The sequence below is a fragment of the Cheilinus undulatus genome, linkage group 8, assembly GCF_018320785.1.
Source record: "Cheilinus undulatus linkage group 8, ASM1832078v1, whole genome shotgun sequence".
Classification (NCBI taxonomy): domain Eukaryota; kingdom Metazoa; phylum Chordata; class Actinopteri; order Labriformes; family Labridae; genus Cheilinus; species Cheilinus undulatus.
Genome location: NC_054872.1, coordinates 26,672,750 through 26,698,487, shown reverse-complemented (window position 1 = coordinate 26,698,487; position 25,738 = coordinate 26,672,750). Strand labels below are relative to the sequence as shown.

General features: G+C 40.4%; 2 protein-coding genes across 2 annotated transcripts; both read left to right on the top strand.

Moving 5' to 3' along the window:
* The first annotated feature begins 1,288 nt into the window (after positions 1-1,288).
* Positions 1,289-11,667, top strand: efna1b (ephrin-A1b). Its single transcript, XM_041793889.1, has 4 exons — positions 1,289-1,579; positions 10,269-10,564; positions 10,660-10,848; positions 10,988-11,667. The coding sequence occupies exons 1-4, from the start codon at positions 1,482-1,484 to the stop codon at positions 11,107-11,109; spliced, it is 705 nt and encodes a 234-aa protein (XP_041649823.1). The 5' UTR covers positions 1,289-1,481; the 3' UTR covers positions 11,110-11,667.
* Positions 11,668-16,186: 4,519 nt separating this feature from the next.
* slc50a1 (solute carrier family 50 member 1) lies at positions 16,187-24,378 on the top strand. The gene is made up of 6 exons (XM_041793811.1): positions 16,187-16,420; positions 16,652-16,729; positions 16,809-16,932; positions 17,026-17,187; positions 23,173-23,292; positions 23,417-24,378. Exons 1-6 carry the CDS (start codon positions 16,353-16,355, stop codon positions 23,522-23,524), a joined length of 660 nt encoding a protein of 219 aa, XP_041649745.1. The 5' UTR covers positions 16,187-16,352; the 3' UTR covers positions 23,525-24,378.
* Positions 24,379-25,738: the final 1,360 nt, after the last annotated feature.

Below are 25,738 nucleotides of genomic sequence, written 5' to 3'. Positions count from 1 at the left end.
AAACTGTATGAAATGGGATTTTTTATTAAAATATCTGAGAATGTTAAATCCACGTCTTGGGCCAGTTATTCTTCATTGTGAGTTAGTTCCCTTCCTCACCCCTCTCCTCCCTCCTTTTCCCTTTATTTTTGGGGAGACATTACAGGATGGAAAAGCCCCCTCAGCAGTGATTAACCCCCCACTGCCTACAGGATCTACAGTGAGTGTGTGTGTGTGATCCTCTCAGAGTGCCAGGGCGTGTGCAAGCTTGCCCAGCTAAGCCTAGGGACAGTCAGACACTGCTTGTCTGCACATACACATACAAATACACCCGCACATTGCCCCCTCCTGTTTCCCTGCAGCTATAGAACGCTGGACTGACTAACCCAGGCAGGGCTCCATCCCCGCCTGAGGGAAGCCTTCTCCTGCTGGGGCTACAATCCGACTGACACCCTACAGTCTGGACTTTATCCACCCCATCTGTGAGGTTGTTTTCCAAATGTACCTGTCTGGAGACGCGACTAGAGCGGAGACCACAAGATCAGACTAAGTGATAGGATGGTAATAACTCTTCACTATCTGACAGAACACAATCAGTACACAAGTTAACCCACACAATAAGAGCCTTCAAGTGCATACACACCCATTGTATATGTGCATGGCTTTAAATAATTAAAATTCAAGTAGAGGAATGACCACAGTCAATGTACAATGTTGGGAGAATAAGAAAAACAGCATATTTACAGGAAATCATCATCAGCAAACAGTCCAGTATATTGTGAACACAACTCAATACATGCAAAGTGACATACAAAGTTATTATTCACTTTAATTAGTACAATAATAGGGCTCATATAAGTATATAAAATGTATTCTTCTTTATAAAGCATTTCAGAGAGAAATAAAATGCTTTAAAAACTCCAATACTTTGATTTAAAACTTGCATACTCATTCTTGCATAGACTTGTTTAAAATTATAATTAAAAAACATCATTATTGGCTAAACGACCAAGATTTATTTTGAAACTTTATTCAAAAAACAGCTTAAGGATGAGTAATCTCATCAATTAAGGTCAAGCAATTTCACTTTATAGTTCATACTTCGTTAGATAAGAGCTCTTCTTTATAACCCCAGTGTTCTCAGATTTGTTTATTACACGTCTACATGTTCGGATCATTATGGTTGTAGTAAAGTTGTTTTTGTGTTGCTCTGCTCTAAAGGGCGGGACATTCAGATTAGCTCTACTTCTATTAGCTGGCGGCATTTAAGGGGCGGGGACACTCGTTGACAAAACGGACGAGCACCGCTTCAGAAACTCAGTCAGGAGTTGCGACAGTGATTAGTGGAGAGAATACTAGTTATAACCTTTCTTTCTACGCACGGAACGTAAAGTTCACGCTTTGTTTCTGTGCTTTTTTACGCTTTTTCATCCTCTTTAGCAGACATTTTAATTAACGTTTAAAGTCTGAACTTGCCGTTTTTCCTGTGAAGAAGAGAAGCGATGGATTTGGTGTGTTTGGTGTATTTGATGCTGAGCATCAGTGCTTGGTTTGCGTCTGCGGAGAGACACAGCGTCTACTGGAACAGCTCGAACCCGCTGTAAGTTTTATTTTATGCTAATTTTACGTGAGTGTGCGCGCGCGAATGCGTATACAGTGTGCCTGCAACCCGGGAAGTTTTCTAATGTGAGTGGCTGTATCAATCAGTAACTAGCGTGTATGTTTGAGTGTATTTCCTTATGTCTGAGAGGCGCGTGGATCAGTTGACACACATTTTGAGTAATTGCTTCACCTGTGACAAATTAAAGCCTCGAGGAAGCTCAAGCGCTTGATTCAGTAAGACATACTGTTGTTTTATGTGACATTTAAAGGTTGATGTGGCGTTTAAAAGGCAGACTATGAGACTTTAAGGCAGCAGTGGATGCCCAGACAGATTATATTTAACCGCAACACATACACACAGACTTGTCTAATGTTAGAAAATAGACCGACAAGTATGAACTTGGCCTGTGACGCTGTGAGCAAGGACTTCACTTGTTTGTGTGTCATGGAAAGACAATTAATGAGACAATCAGGAGGTTAACTTCATTATCACATTTATTCTTAAAGTGTTTCAGTGGGGTAGATGGAGATAGTAGGCTAAGTGTGTGTCAGGGAGAGAGAGGCGTATATTGCTGATTATTTAGATCTGAGGTCAGAAATGTAATGCAATCCAGCCACTCAGTGCAAATCGATGGAGCTTGACAGACGCGCAATATCACAGCGCGATTTATTGAGCTTTTAGCGTGGAGCGAGTGATTCGACGCTTGACAGACAGTAGCCTATTATTATTTCATACCCGAGTTGAAACAGGAGGACAAGGGCACGAACCATTATGGCGTTTGCATTGATTTCATCACTGCCTGTCTAATTGGCCTATAAGGATGTCAATAGAGAAACAATTGTCCTGGTAATTGGGTGAAAAGTCTGGTGGAAAAGTCTTAACGTCACGAGGAGTGCCTGTGTCATAGGGTTAGTCCATGTGTGAGTCAGTCCACCTGGGTTTACACCTGAGTCACAAAAGAGGGGAGTAAGGTCAGGATTTCAGGGGTGACTTTTTTCATATCATACAATCGTACTATACAGAAATGAATCTTTTGAAATTCCTGCCAACTTCTTGCCAGTATCACAAAATCATAGGCATTGTTCTGGTACCAAATGTTGCTAATGTTCTTGTGCCATTAAGCAAGTGAATAACCCAATAATGGGTACCTAGGACATTAATTAGTGTCACCATAGTATCAAAGCAGGTACCCATATTGTTTGAAACTTACTAGTACAAGACATATTCTGTAGATAAATGTGGAAATACAAGCTTCCATTTTTAGTACAAATAATGAAGGATGAAAAAGTCATAAAGAAGTCAGAGACCGGAGGTGGTCTAATAGTTTTATCCGGCTCTAGACTATTTTTGCAGTCAAATGGGAGTTGTGTAACCAAAAAGAAAAATCATAACACAACACTAATCCCCTTTACTGGATGGCTTAAAACAGGAGGAACTTCACACTTCATCACAAATGGGCAGCTTTTCTTCTTCTTCTTCTTCACCTCTGTTATCTATCAGAGCCAAAAGTGGTTTCTTATTCTTCCACACATTGAAAAAGGTTCAATGGGAGAGAAAGAGAAACTTGTAAAAGGAGGATAATGGCAGCTAAGAGCAGAAGTGAAACCATAATCGAGTGACCTCCACATGCTGCCTGTATTATATTTTTTTCGCCACGTTTTAAAGTCTAATCTCCATTGCTCCCTTATAATCCCTAATTCCCAGACGCCAATCCTGTCTCCCCCTCCCTCCTTAACTTATTTTTCTCCCTTCATATCTCTTTTTACTCTGTCAAAAAGCTCACCTACCCCCTCCTTAGTGATCAATCAGTCACCTGTTTGGAGGATTATGCTGATCCATCAGAGGGCTGTGAATAATTGATGCTAAGTGATTCTTGGTGGGATTGTGAGTGGCAGTGATTTGTTTTAGGTGGAAGGGGGACAGTGACCAGATGGCAGCAGTCAGTCCATTCATTCATGCTAGGCAGAGAGATGTGTGCTTTCTAAACACATTGAATGCACGAGTGTGTCAGCTTTTCACCAACTTGTCAGAGCGACTGAATGATAACGGCTTAATCCTGTACTTCAGGTCCGTGGGGATTTCAGTGCATGTTTGTGTGTTTTCTAACATGACAGGTGTGTAGGCATGTTTTCATCAGTCCAGTCTAGTCTTGTTTTTCATACTACGTGCCTCAGCCTGTGTAAGTCTCAGGTGTGTGTATTTGTGAGTCAGAAATAAAGGGAGAGTTTGAACCTGTGCTGCCCTTTGTACAGCTTTAAACAGGAGTTCAGTTTTGTTTTGGACTGAGATTACATGGAACTTGTGCAACAACGTCAGAGTTAAAAAAAAAAAAAAAAGAAAAGAAAAAAAAAAAAGGAGTGGCTTTACCGTCGACGGCCTTACCGGGACGTGTGTGAGTCACACTCACACGTTGCTGGAGGGGGGCAAGAGGGAGAACTTGGGTGTTAATATTAGCTACAGCCGGCATTCCACTGCGCTGTTACTATACTAAACTCTGTCAGCTGTGTGCACGAATGTTTCTCTGACTGTACCTGCCAGCGCCTTTCCCTATTTTCTCTCCTTCTTACCCTCCTTTGGTAACAGCTGTGTTTCCTCCTCCTCTTTTTTCCTTTTCCTGCACAGATTTGGATGCCACTACTCCGAGTGCTCCACCACCTCTTTTATAATCACTATCTCTGTTGTATTTGGCTGCTTTCATCCATCTAGAGTAGCCTGCACTCCTCGCATCCGTGCAAATATCCTTATCAGGAGTTTGTAATGTAATATTCTGTTTATCTCACGTCTGTCTGTGTCTGGCTCCGAGTCAGCCAGGGCCTGCCTCGACAGGAACACACGGCCTTTAGGGGTGACTTGGGTTGATGTCAACTCCTCACTCCTTCCTAATCATACTCATCTTTCTCCTCTGTGCTTAAAAACCTAAAATTTTATACATGTTGTTCCCTCTCTGTACCCACCCCTCCCTTGCCTGTGTCCTGTCTGGTCTGGGGTCTCTAATCCCACCATAACGACGCACACACTAACATAGATTACACATGGCTTGAACATGTAATCTGACCATTTGACCTACAGACAGAAACCATCACCCTTCTGGCTTCATTTCTTAAGACTTTTCCGCCTCTGTGATCCTGTGATGTAACTTTCTGCCTGTTTCATTAAATTCTCTGGAGTATAGAAGTATGTATGTTTGTGTGTAAGTGGGCAGGTGGGTTATTGTGCAACTGTTACAGTATATATAAGTCACGTAATAAACCTGGACAGATGATTGACATCATAATCTGTGAGACAGGATTCATGCTACATCAGGACAATCAGTTCCACAGGAACATCTCCATTTGGCTCTACATTTAATATCAGAGGGATTGTGTACATTACCTTCTGATATAACCGTCCTCTTATCTAACAAGCTTATAAATGTACATGCAACAATCACACGTCAATGTAATTTTCAGGACCTTTTGCAGCATACATCAGTGTTTAGGCTCTGTATCACCCTCTGTTTTCTTCCTGCTCTTCCTCTTGCCTCCTTATCTGTGGTCCAGACTTCCTCCCCCTCCCAGCGTCAGTCCCCCTTAGTCCCCTCTTATTTTTCTCACAGACCTTCCTCTGTTTTTTGCCCCCAGTAGTTTTCCACCGGAGGAGGACAGAGAACCTCTCAGCCTGGGCTCTGCTAACACCAGAGAGGCTTGCTTTTGCGTAGTGGTATCGTAGTATGAGTGGGCAGGCATGCATGTGTGTACACAGCTCATTCATAGCATTTCAGGCATACTTTAGCTCTGCTGTCCACTCCATAGCCCACTGTCGCCCCCTGAAGGTCAGAATTTGCTTAAAATAACCATCACAAGGGCTTTCATTTTGCTGCAATTAATTCCAACTTTGTTCAAAATAAGAAAAGTTGCTTAAAGTTGCTGAACTTTTCCCCCCTCTCTCTCTCTCTCTCTCTCTCTCTCTCACTCTCTCAGCTAGATGGACAGACACAGGCGCACAGATTAACTCCCCATGACCCCCAAACATATTAAACCAAGCATGATACCATTTGGCCTTCCTCTATTCATCGTAGGACAGAATGGGAGGCTACAAAGAGAAGGAGGCCGGGTGAAAAGATTTCAGGGGGCGCAAAGGAGGAGGAGGATGTGCAGGGTGAGAGAAGGGTGAACTGGAGAAAGGGATTTGTGGTGAGAAATTAGCCTGGATGAAGAGCGCTGGTATATTATGTCAGCGTTAAGAGACAGAACAAAATAGAGGCGAGGGAGATGGGGGGGGATGGGGCGATTGTAGGAGAATAAAGGAGAGGCAGACGGTGGGAGGAGAGAGTGGACAGTGATGGATGAAGGGAGGGGAGAAGTTTGGATTTGAATAAGTGAGAAACGGCGGTGCTGACAATTTTAAAGGCTTGTAGTGGATGAAGATGATTGGGTTAAAGAAATCCTCTGCCTTCCATGTAGTGCATGTATTTGTAAGCACAGAGAGGTTTGCAAAAGTAGGGTCAAGAGATTGATTTCTAATCTGAGGAGAGAGGGAAGATTGCATCGCTGCTGTATAGAAGAAAAACTCACCCTTGGTTTCTTATTACAGTACAATGAGATGGTGAAAGAATGAAGGTAGATCACACTGGAAGCTAATAGAAAGAGACTTTTCTGTGTATATTAGATTGGCTATAATAGAGTATCCTACTAGTGAGTGGCTAAACCCATTAGACCCACTGACAGCTCCTCAGCCTGTGTGAAAGGAGGTGTGAATGTGCCATACCGCAGCAAATTAATAGGGTATTAAGTATACACCTCAAAGTAAAAGCGGGTAAGAGTGTAAAGAGTGGAAATTTGATGAGTGGGAACACAGTAAAGCGTCCAAACCGCAGACCCCTGATGCGGCATTCCAGCGTGTGCACACTTACTACTGATTACCTGCAGAGCAAATGGTGTGGGGGTGCATCTGTTTAGTGTTTCATTGGTGCTGACTCGCCCAGTTGTGTGGTTGAGACAAATATCTTCAATGCTGACTCAGACAGCAGTGTGAGAAGTTGCGACCCTGAACTCCAACCCTTCGACCCTGTATGCCAGTTTGAAATTCTCCCCAGAGAAAAAGAGAAAGACAAGAGTTCCTGTGTCAGTTGTTTGAGGGAAAACAGCCAGAACTCAGGGGACAAATGGAGGGGCGGCGGGGTTGACGGGTGGGGTGGGAGGGCAGACAAGGGAAGAGGTAGAACAGTGCAAGGACATTGGGAAGGCTTCAAGTTTAGGAAGGCATTTGTTGAAGACGTCAGAACTTTTCACTGATATAGGGCTCACTAGTCCACTTTTGGGTGGCCCTGGTTCTGAAGGTAAAATTCACCATTGAAATTCTCTGTAGACATTTAGCAAAATCCTTTTTACAATGCACTGAAGGCATGAACCAAGATAACCAGCTATCCGAATACCCATGAGATATTTGACATTTGAGAACAAGACTGATCATTTTTCTCTACAAGGATGAAAGACCAACTTATCCCAGATCCTTTACGATTCCTTTCATTCATTAAGTATAGCTTTTCAAGCATTTATACAGGACTTTATACCATCGTTTCACACTCAGGCTGGTAGTTAGTCTATCTTAGATCATCTGACTAATAATCAAATCCACTAAAATAAATGGGAATTTTACCTCTGGAACCATGCTGTTGAGCTCTACCTTTTCATGCCTTATAAGGACAGTCAGAATTTTTGATACTTTTAAATTTTAGTGATGATGGTACTAAAATGTACCAGTACTGAAGACAAACTACTTCCTGGTATTGAAATAAAATTATTTGATTTGTACTATTATCAAAATTCTGACATCATGACAGCCCTAATCTCTATAATAAACATGCAAACACAATTTCTCTCTGACGCAAAAGCTAAAGTAGCTCCATAGTGAGAAATGACCTCTTTGTGGCAGAAAGGAAGAAAGGCTACAACCACCTTCAACCCTTGCTGTTTACCTGCACCTCCAGAGCTCACATACACACATGAGTGAAACAGCAAGGCCTTGATAAACAGATGTGCTCATGAGCCGGCGGCATGAGACGCCCTGAATAGAGGTCTTCAGAGGATCCCTCTCGGATGAAAACATGCTCACAGACAGACCCACACATGTGGGAAGATGAAGCAGTGAGAAAAGTAGGTCTGCAAAAGACTCACACACCTGGCCCTCTCTCTTGCACAGCTATCATGTTAATGTGACTCTCACACTGCTGAGAACTGTCAGCTAGAGGAGGCGAGAGGAGACATAGGGTGATACTAGAGTCTGTAGAAGCGCTGGGTCTTGCTCGGAAAGAAAGCGTCAAAGTTTCTCGGAGAAAAAAAGAGAACTCAGACAAAGGCACAAGCATAACCAAATCTGGACAAATGCAGCAGTTTAAACAACTAAAAATACACCCACAGCCATATAAGCACACATTTGACACACATCTACAGCAGTCAGTGAAAGCTCTGCAGGGGACGGAGCACAGGGGTTGCAGGGGCCCTTTAGCCTTCAGGCGTCTTGTCTTTGGGGAGGGAATGGGTATAATTACACCCTATTCATTACTCCTCCCCTCCTTTTCTAGAGAACACGTTGGCCCCCAGACCCCTAACAGCTTTTAATTAGCCCAACCAATGTGGGAGCGGACGAGGAGGAAGGGGGAAATGAGGAGGATGAAAGAGAGTTTTCTTAAAAGCATGAGTTGTGAATGAAATTAGCAACAGAATCTGTCTGTTGTTGGCCTTTGACAAGCCCGTGTTTCCATGGACACAGTGTAGGACGAAAGGTGTATCCCAGACAATTTAAACTTTACTTCAGAGGGAGAACTTCAGATCTCCAAGCGCCTTGTTTCTCTCTTATTACCGGTCTGACTCAAAGACAACAAAACAGAAAAGAACAAGATGAGAGTAAAGATTATTTAGCCAATTAGGGCTGCTTCCAGCTGCATCTTTGTTTCTTTCACTGAAACACTTACCACTGAAAACACACACAAACAAAGACGCACACACCTGCACAGGAGTGAACATGCGTACAAAGAGCCTTTTCTACAACAGAGAAAGCAGTGATTGCAAGAGGAAGGGGGTGTTTAGCCTGTTAGCCCTGGATAACAAGTATAGAGGTGTGCTACGCTAACAAAGCATGTTTTGACAGGTAGGTTGGCGCTAACTGATACACAGACGCACACATGCATACAGAGAGTTAGGAAGGAGGGGTTAGAGGCCCACTTCTGGAGCCGGTGTGTCTGTGACATGTCCAGGGGGGTCCTAACAGGAGTCACAACAACAAGAGGGGGGGGTCAGAGCCACCACGTCCCGTGCTTTGATGCTGGGTACAGCACATGTAAACAATGGCGCACACACAGGAGCTGTTTTCTTGTCACTTTCACTCTCCAGAAGACATGAAAACAGGCTGTCAGTCAGTTGAAACACTTTTAATTTAAGGATTAGAGGCTAAAGACCCAAAAGGTGAGAGTCAAAAATATCAATCATTCTTCGTTAGCAGTACCAATGTGCTAGCTGGACACATGTCCTGCCCTACAGCACACCTGAAACCCTTTTTACATCAAAGCCAGTACTTACTTGTTTGTGAAACTGGAGGTAGAGGTACCTCCTGCATACTTTTTTACTGTAGACTTAAAAGATAGCATATTCCTGGAAATCATTGCTGTATTCTGTGTGTTTTAATTTTTAATATATATAATTTTTTTTTCAACCCAAAGCTGCTATGTATTCTTTGAGTACTGAAATAGTGAAGAAATACTGTATATTTTTGTGTGCGTAAGATGGCCTGCAAAATTTGGTGATTAATAACACGCAAATAATAGCTTACTGTATTTGTAATTGTGGTGGCCAATCAGATAATTATGTTATTTGATTTACTTACTAGAATTGAATCACAGTTTAAAAATGTGGTACCACAACTAGCCCTCTTCTTTGCCCCTTCTCTCTGGACTTCATTATGACGCTGAGGTGGGGGACAAGCATACAAGGAGGTGAGCAAAGAGGAGACAGGGAGGCTGAAAAGGAGCCATAAAACTAAATGAAGGGTAAAGATGAAAAGAGAGAAAGAGAGCGACAGCCTGACTGTCTCTTCTGTCTGTCTTTGAAGCAATCAGAGAGAAATTTAGACAGAGACACAAACAGAGACGGCAAAAAACCAACAACCAGGTGAAGACAAAAAGACACAACAAAAAGACTTGAACATTAAAAAACAAGTCTAGCGCTGAAGGTGAAAAGATAGATTTGCCAAGGGTAAGCTGTCATTTAAAATCTAATTTTCGTGCAAGCAGATGAGGTGTAAATCTCAGCTGAAGGCAAAACGAAGGTTGAAAAAGAAAAAAAGGTGTGGGAGTGGGATGGTGGTAGGGCTTTATGAGGCACTAGGTGTGTGGTTTTTTTGTGCATAAACAAAGTGAACAAGTTAAGCAAGATGGTGCTCTTTCTAATTCTGTCATTGTGACGAGTCAGCACAAGTACAGTAGAAAAAAACAAATCAACAAAAACACCCTCACGTGGTCGGTGGATTGAACCCAAGCAGGTGTACCTGAGTTGTAACGTGTGTGACTAAGTCTGAGTGATTAGCCTCATCATTTTTCTTAACACGCATGTCGTTTGAGCCAAGCTGTCTGGGTGTGTCAAACACGTGTCAGGAATTATAACGGTCAATGTTTTCCTCTTTTGACCTCGTCTTTCTTTCTGTCTCCCTTCAGCTTCCTGTGGGATGACTACAGGGTCGAAGTACATATCAACGACTATCTGGACATCATCTGTCCCCACTACACCCATGGAGAGGTGCCACCTCATGCAGCCGAGCGCTATGTGCTCTACATGGTGGAGAAGGAGGACTATGATGTGTGCAAACCGCATTCTTTCGACCAGCTGCGTTGGGAGTGCTCACGCCCATTCGCTGCCCACGTTCCAGAGAAATTCTCTGAAAAATTCCAGCGTTTTACTCCCTTCACCCTAGGAAAGGAGTTCAGACAGGGGGAGAGCTATTATTATATCTGTAAGTTCAAACTCTAACAGGAAGATTTTTGAAACTTGGTGTTATCCTAATTATTTCTGTGCTCTAAACTTTCCCTTCTTTTTGTTCTCTTACAGCAAAACCAATGCACCACCATGGCCAGGATTGTCTCCGACTTAAAGTAGACGTCATTGGGCGTAAAGGCTCGGGAAAGAATCACCAAGATAAATCCAAGAGCGACGATGTGGGAAAAAGCACAGATGGGGAAAAAGTGAAGTTTCCTGCAACAGGAGGAGTTCACAATCTGAACAACCGGCTCCCAGCAGGTGAGGATTCTTCCAGATAAAATCCCAGACAGATACATAAAAGCCACAGCGGTCAGTCCCACGTCTGAGAGGAGCTCAGCTGGGTGTGTTTACCAAGCTGGAATAATGAAATATAATCCTTCTCTTTTTCTTCCCTTAGATGACCCTGCTGTGATGGAGCCAAACGTACAGAGGAGCATCGGCAGTTCAGGAGCACAGCTGGTCTCCTTTTCCATCTTCTTCACAATGATCCCGGTCTTATTAGCTCTCTTGCTACATTAAGACTGCACCACAACAAAGACAATGCTAACCCAATGCTGGCCATTGGGACTATGGACATTCAGAGATTTTTATACAGATTTTTTATACGAGCATGGACAGTTTTGTGAGTGTGTGTTTGCGTGTTTGTGTTTGTGTGATTGAGGAACGTTGATCGTTTCAAAGAAGAGGACCTCAAAGAAGACTTCTTATTACTTTAAAATGAGGATGGAAGTTCTCATTTTGGACACTTTTTTTCAGTTGTAACAAATCTTCAAGCAAGCGAACTGATCAAAATATTTCATGGATAAACACTACACTGAAGAAGAAAGCACTGCATTGTTTTTGTTGGCCTATTTTCCCCAAATTTTCCACCATTGGTACAGATTTGTCAAGTTTCCCTAATATTGAACTGTTTCCATTGTTTTCTCTGCACACAGAGAATTATGAAATCTGTGTAATGGAAATGTTGTCTGCTACTGCCAAAGTGGTTTACATTTTGTAGGCTTTTTTGTCATGTTTTTGTGTAGCACTCAGCTCCCTGTTACCCCTCCTAAAACCTATAAAATGAACATAATCTCAGTCATGATGATGCCATCATTGAATAAGGTGCTTAAATTATCCAAGAAGATGCTTTCTTCTGGCTAAGTAAGAAGTCAACAGGAAAAGAAAGTTTAAACTGAGACCAGAGTTTCTCAATGTTGAGTTTTCTTTCTTTTTCTGCTCATGAGCTTTTAAAAAAAGTAAAGATATAATTTAATTGTAATTTAATTCTTTTTAGACTCCCTTTTATGGAAAGCCGAAGTGTTTTTTTTTTTTTAAATCATTACCTCCAAGGAGGTTATGTGATCGGGAGAGTTTGTTTGTTAGTTTGTTAGCAACATAACTCAAAAACTTATGGACAGATTTTGATGAAATTTTCAGGAAATGTCAGAAATGGCATAAGGAATAACTGATTAGATTTTGGGAGGGACCTGGGTCACCGTCTGGATCCACAAATTTTTTACAGGATTCTTTACTATTTGGGAGATAGGGCTAATGGCGGAGGGCTGCACTAGTTATATGTAGTTTTCTCTTAATAAGAAATATTTTTGGTTGGTTTTCCAAAAGTTTGACTTATTTATGAGGTTATCTTGAGATATAAAGTCTTGTTTACATAAAATAGCAAGTGAATATTAGTTCAGATCAGAGAACAGTAAAAAAAAATATGGATGCATGTCCTCCTTAAGATACTGTAGCCTTTTCTCTAATATTATATAATTGTTTTCTGTTTAGTTTCGATATCAAAGGTTTGAAACAAATAAAGTATTACCAAGTTGTTTCCAGGGGTTGTAGGGAGCTGAGCTTTTCAGTTTTTTGGTTATTCACTTGTTTCAATAGTGTTGACAGTATCACGGTACACTGGCTCATGTGCTGATGTGATCCTACTTGCATTTTGTCAGACCTCAAACTTCCCAGAATTCTTTTATGGTTGTTTTTTTTTTTCCTTGTTGAAAACAGTTGTATTATTTTATAATGTTTATATGTAAATTTGTACATAGAAAAGACTATAAGAAGATGTTTTGAGACGTGAAAATCTTAGTGAAGTAAAGAAAAATGTGATGTTCTAAAAAAATGTATGTCCGTCTGGTTTTTATTAGCTCTTGTGAAATGTATTTTTGCACAAACCATCTCTGGATCTGAGATCCCACTGACGTCACTGAGATTTTGATGGATGAGACAATATTTTTGCAAAGCTATCATTCTCCTGTCCAATGAAATCTCTCCGGTACCCTCCAAAATTTCACCCCTGGGTCTTTCCCAACCTCTTCTCTCTCATCCCCTCGCCTCTGCCCTCTCTTCGTCTTTCATCCCCCCCCAGTGGCACCGCTCGGCCTGGCTTAGATTTCACAGCCTGAAAACCAAACACGAGAGGCGAGAGGGGGATGATGAAGGAGGCCTACAAGCAAACTGACAACTGGGTGTGAAGGTGTCACTCTCGCCTCCTCTCTCACACACTCTTTCACCCCTTTTTTGCTTGCTCTTTTACTGCTCTGTACATCCTCTTTGGAGGGAAAGCTGAACATCCTTCTGTACAAACCTCTGAGCTGACTGAAAACTGCCAAAAGTCACCATTACCTGTAAAACCACACAACATATACACTCAATACAAGAACATAAAACTATAGTATTTGTTTTTCCATCATCATCCCACAGTTTGAACTCACTGTAGATGATCTCACTGCCTAAATCATATTGCTACAGTATAGCACCCATGTATCTGTAGGTTAATGCAGGACAGTCTTCACTGTAGCTGACTGAACAAACCAAATATGGGTGTGTTCAGCATAAAGTGGGCCACAGCTAAGGAGGATGTCATACAGCACTGTGCACTGAAACACTGATTACATGCATGGTGCCCATCTAGAGCCAATAAAGTCAGTGATAAAAAGAGCAAATGAAACAGTCATCAGATAAATGCAAAATAGAAGACTGATTTTCCCTGCCTCATGGTGGGATTAATTACAGAAGAAACTTTGATAAAATTGTTGAATATACAGATTAACTAACTTTTACACAACGTGTTATACATAGTGGAATATCTGAAAATACTGGGTATAGATGGACACATTTCTGCAGCATTTAAAGCTTGGGCTGATCAGTGATGCAGTGGACTAGCTGGCAAAATGGTTCCTCATTTGAATCCGTATTGGACAAGGCCTTACCCAGAGGAGTTTGCTTGTTCTCCCCATGAATCTGTACAATCCACAGTCCAAAGACAAGCTTGCTAGGTTGATGGCTGACGCTAAAATTATCCATAAGTGTGAGTGTGACAGCTTATTTGTCTCTAATGTCAGCCCTGTGTTTGGCCGGTGACCAGTCCATGATGTAACCCCGCTTTATATCCAGTGATGACTGGGATCAATTCCAGCTTCAGAATGGGACAAGCAGTACAGATATGGATTTAAAGCAACTTCAGCCACTTTATCCAGAAAACCAAAAGACAAGTTTATAAACCACAAATATGAAATTGTTACGCATCTCAATATAAATGTCATTAAAAACAAGATTAAGAATTTAGCTAGAAAAAAATGAAATGTCAAGCACATAAGCAGACAAAAGGAGAAAATTACACATCTAAGACAGTTGTTAAAGGTCACATTTGAGAGATTTTTAGAGAATATTGTACCAGTGGAAAGAGCTCTCACTGTGATGAAAGGAAGGGTGGGAGATGAGGATAGAAAATAAAAATAATGAAGACTTTTCAATAAAGGTTATGCTCACCTGAACTTTGCTGAAAGCAAAGTAGTAAAAGTTCAAGAATTTAGTTTAGAACATGAAATATGAGTCCTTACCTCTTTTTATAAAATAAAATTCCTATCTAGAATAATGTACTTAGATGAATGCAGATGACATAAACTGCATAACTGCTCAGTGCACGGTATCATAGAAATACATATGAAGCACTGGATGACAGACTCTTAAAATCACAATGACACTTCTCTGATCTCTGCAGTAGTGATGGTAAACTTGTCCTGCTACATAACTGCTTTGTGATGCTATCAATGCGTTTTTCTGTCTTTGGGCTTTCCACCTTAAAAGCCAGCCTGGTTCCTTTCAGTTAGGTGATTACAGGCTGCATGAAGCCAATTCAAGAAAAACAGGTTCTTTCTTCTTCTCTTTTCTTCTTTGTATTGTCTCAATACAAGTCAGATGGAAGATATTTATTGAGAAGATTCCAGAAAATACATATACATAGCAGGACAGTACTAAAATGTGAGGGCTTTTTATGGACTGAAACTGGACTAAAATGTTTTGAAGCTTTCGTTGACTAAAACTAGACTAAAACTAAAAAGGGCAGAAATGGCTAAAATGTGACTAAAACTTCAATACATGTAATCAAAAGACTAAGACTAAGATAAAAAATAGCTGTCAAAATTAACTATGGTGCACTGGGGCACAGTCATGTTGGAATAGAAAGGGGACTTACCCAAACTGTTGCCACAAAGTTGGACGCATAGCATTGTCCAAAATGTCTTGGTATGCTGAAGCATTAAGATTACCCTTCACTTGAGATAAGGGGCCTAGCACAAACACTGAAAACCGCCCTATACCATTATACATCCTCCACCAAACTTCACAATTGGCACAGTGCAGTCAGGCAGGCAATGTTCTCCTGATATCCGCCAAACCCAGACTCACCCGTCTGACTGCCAAACAGAGGAATCGGTTTCGTCACTCCACAGAAAATGTTACCACTGCTCCACAGTCTAGTATTGGTGTGCTTTACACCACTCCATCTGATGCTTGGCATTGGACTTAATGATGTAAGGTTTGCATACAGCTGGTCAGCCATGGGAACCCATTCGGTGAAGCTCCCGCCACACAGTTTTATGCAAACATTAATGATGACTTTACGTGGTCTTCTGCTTGGCTGAGTTTCTGTTGTTCCTACATACTTCAATTTCTGGTAATATCACAGTTGACTGTGGAATATCCAGCAGAGATGAGATTTCCCAAACCCTCTTACTGCAAAGGTGGCATCCATCACAGTACCATGTTTGAAGTCACTTAGCTTTTCAACAACCCATTAATTTCATCTGAAATGTTTGCAATGCAGACTGCATTGTTGGGTGCTTGATTTTACACACCTGTGGCCACAGGTCTGATTGAAACAGCTGAATTCAATAATAATTAATAGGTTTGGCCAAATACTTTTGTCCATATAGGGAAATAGGGCATGATATATATATATATATATATATATATATATATATATATATATACACACAGTATATATAGCAATGCCTAATATTTAAAATTAGTAGAATCCTTCAAATCATCCGAAGTTTAAAACTGCAGGAGCCTTTAAAAGCCGGTTCTTTCCTTTCTCTTTGTATTTTGTACCTCAAACCACCAAGTTTCCTCGAAATTTTCAAATTTCCCAAAGTATTCTTGATCAACTAAACTGTCTCCCTCTGCCTCCACACTCTTACCAGCCAGCTTTCAACTTTTCAGCTCCTTCAACGTGATGACGCAATACACGACGTCCGCTGTCGTTTCAGCATCCCATTGGAACGATTGCCCCCCACCTTCTCATCGCGTAGCCAATCAGCGCACAGCAGCGCTGTGTACACTGATTGCATACACGGAAATACAGAGAAGGAAGGTGTCACATCGCACTTTATTTATCTTTAAGTTCATGCAGTTAAAGCATCCGCGAGCTCAAGCACACGTTGCACGTAAAGCACAAAAGCGTGTGGTCTTAAGATAATTTTTCTCGTTCTATGGATTCGCTGCAGCTGCTATCATGGGCCTGCATCGTGTTTACAGTCGGGATGTTCTCGACTGGACTGTAAGTTTAAACGCTGGTTTTTTCATGCATTCAGCCTCATTTCCTCATATTCATTTAAAAAATGTTGAGAAAACTTGAAAGCCGTCAGTTAAACCCTGTAGATATTTTTATTTCGATGTCATTCTGTATGTTACCTTGAGGTCTGCAGGAATGTTGTCTGGTGAAGGAATGTCCAAACAGATGGACATTATTTTAACCTTTTAAGCTTGTCTATTGTTTTTGTATTTGTAGGACCGACCTGAAGAAGATGCGAGAAACCAAAAGTGCAGATAATATTCAGTTTCTGCCTTTCCTCACCACGTGTCTTAAGTGAGTATATGTGTGGTTCTAAGACTTCATGGTCATTTCAAAGGCACTGCTTCCTCTTATGCTTGTCTTTTTTCCATAGTAACCTGGGCTGGTTGTATTATGGTGTCCTGAAGACCGATCAGACAATCATCCTGGTGAATGTCATAGGAGCTCTGCTGCAGATTCTCTACATATTCATGTATCTTCAGTACACAAAACAGAAGGTGAGCTGAGGCCGCTGAAGTTGGCTCTGGCTTCATTTGAATATGTTTGCACATCAGTCTTTAAGCAAATTTGTGTTTGTGTACATGTTTCAGAGGCTGGTGATGTTTCAGACGTTAGCAGCAGGCGGGGTGCTCACCTGTGGCTGGTTTTACTTCACCACATATCTACCTGAGGGAGAAACTCGGCTTAGCCAGCTCGGTCTTACCTGCAGCGTGGTCACAGTCAGCATGTATTTGTCTCCGCTCATAGACCTGGTAATCTACAGCACGTATGCACTTTACACATTACATACAGACATACATAAGCAAAAACACTGGATTTAATTCGATGAGGTGAAGCCATTTTTAAAAAGCATTGAGATCTAAGTTGTAACCGTTAGAGCGATACTGATAACAGTGTTTACAGACTAATAAAAAATGGCTGGGTTTGATATATGGCATGTTTACTGTAGATGATCAAACAACAGCTGTTTTTGTAGCAGCACATGGGGATCAACTGTTCACACACTCCTATCTTTTGTGTCACATATCAAATTGAAGAATTTGATATGCTTCTATGTTTGATATTACAGTTTGTCATCATAAACTAACAATTTTAAAAGTCCCACTTATTTGAGTAGGGTCAGCCCAAGCCATAGAGGCGTCCTTTTCAGCACACTTTGGTTAAGCCCCTGCAGCATAGTCCTGCAGCCACAGTGATGTAAAATAAATACAACACTGCTCCATGATGTTTGATTTCAGTTTAAAAAAACGTACAGACAGCTAAGTGGACAAGTCCAAAGTCATTGCACCCTGTGTTATTAATCATTTACCTTTTTACTGTGCCCTTATTTCCTTTACAATACATGACAAATTTTTTTGTCCATGAGTAAGTACATGTAATAATCTTTAATCAGCCCAAAGCTGCAGGTCCACAGGTAGGAATATTTCCTGCTCGTTATTTCCTTTATCATAGCATGGCTGTAAGAGCATCAGAAAGTCATTCCAGCTGTTGCCATGGTAATTTAGGATGTTGTCTGACGGTTTACAAAAGAAAACAATACCCCAAAGTTGTGTATTCTGCTCGCACTGTGAAGTGCCTGAAGTCCAAAATATCAAACATACCAGAAATCCATCCAACCAGTCGGGAGCAGGTCGTTGGGGACGGGCCCTGGTCGGCCATTGTATGCCCCTGTACACAGCATGACAAATGACTTGCAATACGACTTCAAAGGGAGTCGTGTGACTCAAAAAATAATGGCTGATTTAGATGAAAATTATATAGTCTGTGCCCGGCTTGAAATGGAAGAACATGATTGAGCAAAAAAAAGTTTTAGTCATTATTATTTACTTTGAGCTACACATAAAAATCTTTAAGTTTTGATTTTTATCTGTTTTTTCTTTTGTCTGTATAGTCCCATAACCTTTTTAAAAACTCGAGTAACATTGCTGCAGCAGACATATCCTTAAAGCCCAGATTGTCCTGAAAGAAAACAATTTTTTTTTACCTTGACTGTGGACTACAGGGTTGATTTTTTACAAGCTTTTTAAGACAGTAAGTCCAGGCGAAACATGAGGGCTAAAAATGGCTTAAAGGTTTAAATGGAAAATAGTACAGTTACTAAGTTTATGATTAGGGATAGCCAGGAGGCCTATGTCTGAGGATCCAAAGGGCCTTGAGGTAGTATAAGGGCTGAGGAGATCAGATATGTAAGACAGTACCATGCCATTTACAGCTTTAAACACAAGCAGAGCAACCTTAAAATCAGTCACGAGTGTACGTGACGCATGAAGAGAGGCAAACACTCTTGTGAGAGCCAGTAAGAAGCATTGCTGCTGTGTTTTGTACCGTTTTGCAGTCTGGAAAGGGATGCTTGGCTGATTTCAGAATACAATGAATTACATAGTCCAACTGTGACGAGATAAAGCATGTGCCATTTTTTCCAATCATAAAAACAAGGATCTGTTTTAATTTTGCGTTTGTTCTTAGCTGAAAGGAACTTGTTTTAACCACTGAGTAACTATGCTTTCAAATATGAACTTAGAGTCAGATGTTACTATGAGATTCTTAGCCTGGGGCTTGATGATGGAGGAAAGATCACCTAAGCTGCTAGAGCTGCTAGAGACCTGTTTGATGGCATTTGTGGGGCCAAAGAGAACCACTTCTATGCTAAGAGTCTGACTGATTGTTAAGTTTTATTGGTGATAGAGCTGAGTATCATCTGTGTAAGAACATATATTGTGCTTTTCTTTAGTTTTACTTAATACAATCATGTAATAGAGAAGAAAACGGGTCTTAGAATGGAGCCTTGAGAACCCCCACATGACTGGTTGGCTGTAGTCCACGATACATTTTGGCTTCCCTACAACATAGTAATCATTTCTGCAGTTATGATTTTTAAGATAACTGTCAAATATGCCCGTGGGAATTACAGGATTATTTTTTATATTTTGGAGAAATTTGCTTGGAAATTTTCATGTTTTTCCATGGATATTACAGGAGCATGTTTCCATATTTTTTAGATTTTCCTTGGAAGTTTGGGGGGGAATTTAACCTTGTAAAGCAGATGGATACGCCAGTTTCCATGTTTCTCACTGGTGAATCCACCTTGCAAAGCTCCCATCTGAACCGTTTGGGCCCTGTTAGAAAGTAAGCAGCGACAAGGGGCAGTACTTTAGGGCACGGCAGAGTCGTTACGTAAGCAAGGAGCAAGTTGGATATGGCGGAAGACATTAGCGTGGATGCTGCTAAAGCACCAGTTCTATCAGAAATTGACAAAATTTCTTCATTAAAATAAGAATAAAGAACAGCACTGAGTTGTTTTCTTTTCAAAATGAAAAAAGTCATGTACTGAAATGTCTACAGTTGCCATGGTTCGCCTGATGCTGTTCTGTATGGAGTTTACTTCTTGGTAGTGGCTACGGCACATGTTTTGTTGCTCTGATTGGCCTGTAAAGATGTGACAGAGAGAATGTTCATCTAATCACCCTCTGAGTTTTTTTCCAAAGCCTCTGCCCTTTCCTAAACGCTGTGTATGATAGGTTTACCAGAAACACATCCATCTAGCATGCCAGGTTAGGGGGAATTAGCTTTTAAAAAATTCTGCAATTTCAGAAAACTTTGGGAAATCCATTGGTAATTTTTTTGAGGATTTGATCTGAATTTGATCTGACTACATTATTTGAAATTTTAGGGGATTTGTTTGGATTTTGGAAAGGAGCATTTCCAAGGTATTCAGAATTTTTAGTGTAAATATTGTTGATGCTTGGCCTCAACTAGTCCTTGTGGTCCATCATCAAAATGGCTCCCCCATCCCTCTTTCAATGACTGACACCATTTCTGATTAAAGACTCCCAACAATTGGCCAACTGCCAAAATATCTGCTCTTAAGTTGATCCAGTGCTGTATTTTCTGCAGAAACAGGACATTCTTGAGATTTGTGGACATCATTTCTCAAGTCAGGTCAAGTCAAAGTTTATTTATATAGCACATTTAAAAACAACCTTAGTTGACCAAAGTGCTTTACAGGATTTGACATAACAGTAAAAGCATATAAATTACTCACAAAAAAAAAAACACATAAATAAAAATTTCTGGTTAAAAAAAAAACAAACTCCTGTTCAAGACAAGGCACAACTTTTAAATATCAGGTCCTGCTGATCCCAAATAAGTGGGAAAATCTAAAAATTTATTCATAAAAGCTCAGGTCTCAGGATTTTAAGGATTGAAAAAGGTAAACGGATGATGTCTCAGGTGCAAAGTTCTACTTTGACAATGCTATAGCAAATTATAATTGAGGATTCAAAAGTGGCCAATCAGATTTTTGGCCTGCTCCATACTAGTAGCACCTCTAGATTAAATCAGGCTGATGCCTGATAGATAACGAGTGAATATTTTGATTTTAAAGATATTATTCCTTTATGAGTATCATGTTATTTTGGTTAGAGATTTAGTTGATCCACTTGGGCTTTTTTTGACTCACACATTGCCTGATTAAAGAGGATAACTATTGACATTTATGAGTTATGACTGAGCCCAAAGTGTAAATCATAGCCATTAAAACCCAGTCATTGGCAGCAGATTGTATTCCTAAGTGCTGCATTAACATTGTGGGGTCCATTATCTCAAGAGTGCTTAAGCATATTTTCATGGAGCACTTAGGATACAATAGATAATTATGAACCACAATGATTTATTAATTTGAGCTAATTTTACCTGTAATAACACAGTTTCTGGTGTATAGAGTATTATTTCAGTGCCCTTAAGGTATTACTAAACTGTTTTCTGTATCCTCCATAGTTTAAAAAAACCTCACAATAAAAACTTTAAACCATATCTGGTTTTGAAAAAAGTGAAACAGTAGTTTCCTCTCCTGACCTTATGTTAGACTGAACAAACAGCATGAGTCTAGCTTAGAGTCCCCTGCACCTCAGGTGTACACTGCACGTGCAGATATCTGCCAACAGAGTAATAATTCCTCATTTCTCCCTGTCTCTTTGTGTCATCTTGTTGCTCCTGCTATCCTGTTTGCCTCCTTCCCTCCATCTGTTGTACAGCTCTGAATGACCTCCAGTCTGCAGTTTCCTGCCTTTATTCCTCTCATCTGTGTCTTCCTGTTATTCTCTTGCTCATCCTCTTAGTTACATTCTGTTTTCCTTCTTAAAGTTCACATCACATTATGTTGGCACCTGTCATCATTACTCAAACAATAAAATAGATGGCTCAATGTCAAACCAATCACATAAGACCCTCTCTGCCTTAACTGTGGTTGTACTTGTACACATGGACTAAGCTAAATTTTGGGTTAAATATCCAGATAAAAGGATTTTTACCTCCGCCAAGGAGGTAATGTGATCGGATGGGTTTGTTTGTTCGTTTGTTTGTTAGTTTGTTAGCAACAACACTCAAAAAGTCATGGACAGATTTTCATGAAATTTTCAGGAAATGTCAGAAATGGCATAAGGAAGATCTGATCAGATTTTGGGACTGATCCGGATGACCGTCTGGATCCAGGAATTTTTTTAAGGATTCTGTACTATTGGGAGATAGGGCTGCACTGTTACCACTTTACACCAGGAGATGGTAGACATGAGTAACTTATTCAAAGTTCTGGAGTTTATAGAGTTTGAAAGATGCATGCCCGGTCAAGGAGACGAGTCGGAGCGTAACAGAGAGAAAGACAGCAAATTGTAGCGCGAATACTCACAATGCTGGGAGGAATAGAGGAATATTCACCCTCTGCCATGACTTTCACATGTAGCGAAGCCAATGCTTTGTCTCACCGTGTCTCTACCCCACCAGTGAGGCAGTAATCAGCGAATTAGATTTTTGGAGTGATCCAGATCACCGTCTGGATCAGGAATGTTTTTAAAGGATTCTTCACTATTGGGAGATAGGGCTAATGGCGGAGGTCCTCCGGAGGTTGGAGGGTTTTTTTTCAGTGTTCTTGGACAGCAATTATAGGGTTGAAAAGGTGAATTAACTCTAAACCTCTCTGCTAATTTCTAATTTTGTAAGGGTTTTATCACTGTATGCAGAGCAGAATGCCTTTTGGATCTAGTTGAACCAATCCATTTAGGAGATGTATAAATACTGTACATACAAAAATGACAAATAATCATCTCATCAAAACATTATGGACAACATAATGTTATTATAAATCTAGCCATTTCTTATATCCTTCAGGCACAGAGCTACATTTTCATTTTTTAGTTCATATTTGGCCACCTGTGTCTTTCTGATAAACCTTTAAGCTCTGTTTTTGTCTAAGCACACAGTCTTATGAAATAATCCGCTTCTTTGTTGCAAAATGTTTCACTTCATCCCCCAACAACTTGCCAACTCTGTCTGCAGTTTGGTGCTTGGCAGATGGCTTTTACTTGTTTAATTACATAATTTTTTTGACTAAACCAAAGATGTGAGGGTAATGAGAGTGTACCAAAACCAATCAGCAACCTTTGTTCAGTCAGAAACACTCCTGAACTGAAGTGATCATCTATGGTTCCTTGCCCCATAAAGAGTTAAGTTTGAGATATTCCCTATTAGTTTAAGGCAACATTTCCAACATGGCCGTACCCATTGTTGCATTACAAAACTGCTTCAGAACAAAGTGATGGTATCACTGAGGCTACAGCTATGTTTTATGTATGACTAAAAAAGTTGAGGGCTTTTGTCTCAATGAAGTTAAAACCAAAGAGTAATGCATTTTAAAAGTTTCTTAAAGTAATTTTTGATGCCCTGCTCTGTCTCTGCTGCTTTAGGTGGAGATAGTTCGTAGTGGTGATGTGCAGTGCCTCTCCTTCCCTCTGACTGTAGCCACTTTCTTCACCTCCACCTCCTGGGTCCTCTACGGCCTCCAGCTGGAAGACTACTTTATTGTGGTGAGTCTCGGTGAAATGAATACCTGAGTCAACAACTTTCAAGACTATTTTCTGATTCAAATGCTGGCAAATGCTGGCTAGTATACATAAAGCCCTTTCTTTCTTCTGTCTGTGTTCATTCCAGGTCCCAAACACACCAGGAATCCTGACCAGCCTTATCAGATTTTATCTGTTTAGGAGATTTGCATCCGTCGATCAAAGCTCACCATCCTATAAACCTATGCAGATATGAGGGTATAAGGGATAGGTTAATGACTTCACAGAGGGCTGCAGTGAATCTCTACCATCTTATGTCTGGCTTCTTTTTTATCTGACGAAGAGGCAAAGTTACATAGAAACAACAGCCAGGACGACACCACTGAAGATGACTGCTTGTTTTCGTTGACTTCAATGTTTCCTGGAGGTATATCAGTTACATGGTAAGGGGAAAATATTGGGTCGTTTTAACAACTTCAACAGACTGAGTTAAAGTATCGCCACTTCATGACCTTAAAGTGCCTTTGGCTCGATCATGTCAGCCATCTCTTCCCAATCAAGTGAATTGGATTGAATTTTCCTCATACTAGCCAATGATTTTCTAGGAATTGTTATTTGTGGCTGCTATTTTAAAATCAGAAACATTTCTTCTGTTTTGTAGTACTCATTTGTGGAGTAATCTAGTTGAGAGTTTAAATAATTTCCCCTCTAGAGAGTTGGTACTTATGTTTTATCTCTGTGCTGAGGGAATATTGAGTCATATCGGTGGCAGTAAATATATATTTATTGTTCATTATTGTTTTCTATATATTTGATGTCCTTTTTATACAGGATATTTATATTGGCATATGTCCAATATCAAATGTTGTCTTCTTATATTGTTATTTTTTGTAAGCACTTGTATATGGGATCAAATAGAAAAAAGGAGAAAAATACCTTATGCTTACAGAATGGTGTTTACTTCACTGGTGGGTGCTCATGGTTAAAGGGGACTTCTTGCCTCTGTGTTATTGTCTGTATGAGGACATGTTATGCAATTGATCAGCTGACTGTAAGTAAGCTGAGTAAAGATTTAAGGTCTTTAAATGTGCCATGTAAATAAATTTTTACCTTAACCAACAAAGACTTTTTTATCTGACTGCTTGACCATGGTACACATGGAAGATTTTTTTAGCTTAGCATAGAATAGAAAGCTGCACTTGAACCTTTGAAGTGGGAAGATTTGTGCCGTAGTGTGGAGGTTTTGTTTTGGACGCAGTAATGAGCTTACATGCAGATGTGTGGAGATAAGTTGGTGTGTGTGCATATGTGTGTTTGATTGGGGTAATTGTGGGAGAAGAGACAAAAGCTTGTTTGATGGTGCAGCAGTGTGAAAGAGCTTGTTTGTGTGAGTATGTTGATACAGAGAGGGCAGTGGTGGGAAAGGCCACGCCAGAGGTTCTCATCCCTAGTGTGTGTGTATGAGGGTGCCTCAGTGTGTGTGTTACGCTGGCCTCTCTTCCTGACCTAAAAGCGCCTTCCCTGGACAGAAAACACACAGACACAACACTGTATTGTGCTGTAACTGGAGTGTAGCACAGAAGAGCAAAGCTGAGAGGACTGAAGGTGGGAGATAAATGTGCTGCGGTTAAAAGTGAAATAAGAAAGGAAAAAGACTTTTTGAAGAGATGAGAAAGCAGAAGAAATCAACAAACGAGACAGAGAGGGGAAATGGTAAAAGCGGGACAAAATGAAAGCATTTCAATTATGTTTTTTGTGGTCTGATCTTCGGGTTTTGATGTAATGTGGCAAAAATCCCCACCCCTCTCCAAGTGCAGACCATTCATCTCTGATGGAGACATTACCTGTTTCATAACAGAAGTGCCGTAATTTGCCAGTACAATGTTTTGCTTTTTATTTAATTAATAATAAATCATATATAAATGATACATTTTTATTAACAAAGAAAGAACAGCAATTACATTCATGAAATAACCACATTACAAATATTACAGACTAAGCAACATTTCATCAATACAGAAAAATGTACGTGGTCAGCGTTAGCTTTAGCGAAAGCTAACATGGCTATGCTAGCTATGCAGTTAACTTACCTCATAAGCCAGTGCAGCTTAATTGGCTTATCAAAGTAAGCTTTAGCAAAAGTAGATAAAGCTAATGTGGCTATGTAGAGAACATAACTGCATAGTTTATGCAGTTGTTTTTTTTCTTTTAACTACATAGCTACGGTATCTATGTAGATTACACAGCTAACGGAGAAACATAAGCTATGTTTGCTGCCCTAAAATGTTTTCAATAGAGGACAAGCTTTTTTTTTCTGTACGCAGACTGTTTACTCAGCTTTATGAAATGTTTTAGTTATCAGGTTTTGCATGTCAGGTTTTTAAATTTTGATATTCTAAGCCTTACCTTAACCCTTGCCCTAACCCTAAAGGGAAGTTGAATCTTTATTTCTAAAATTTTAGCATGTCTT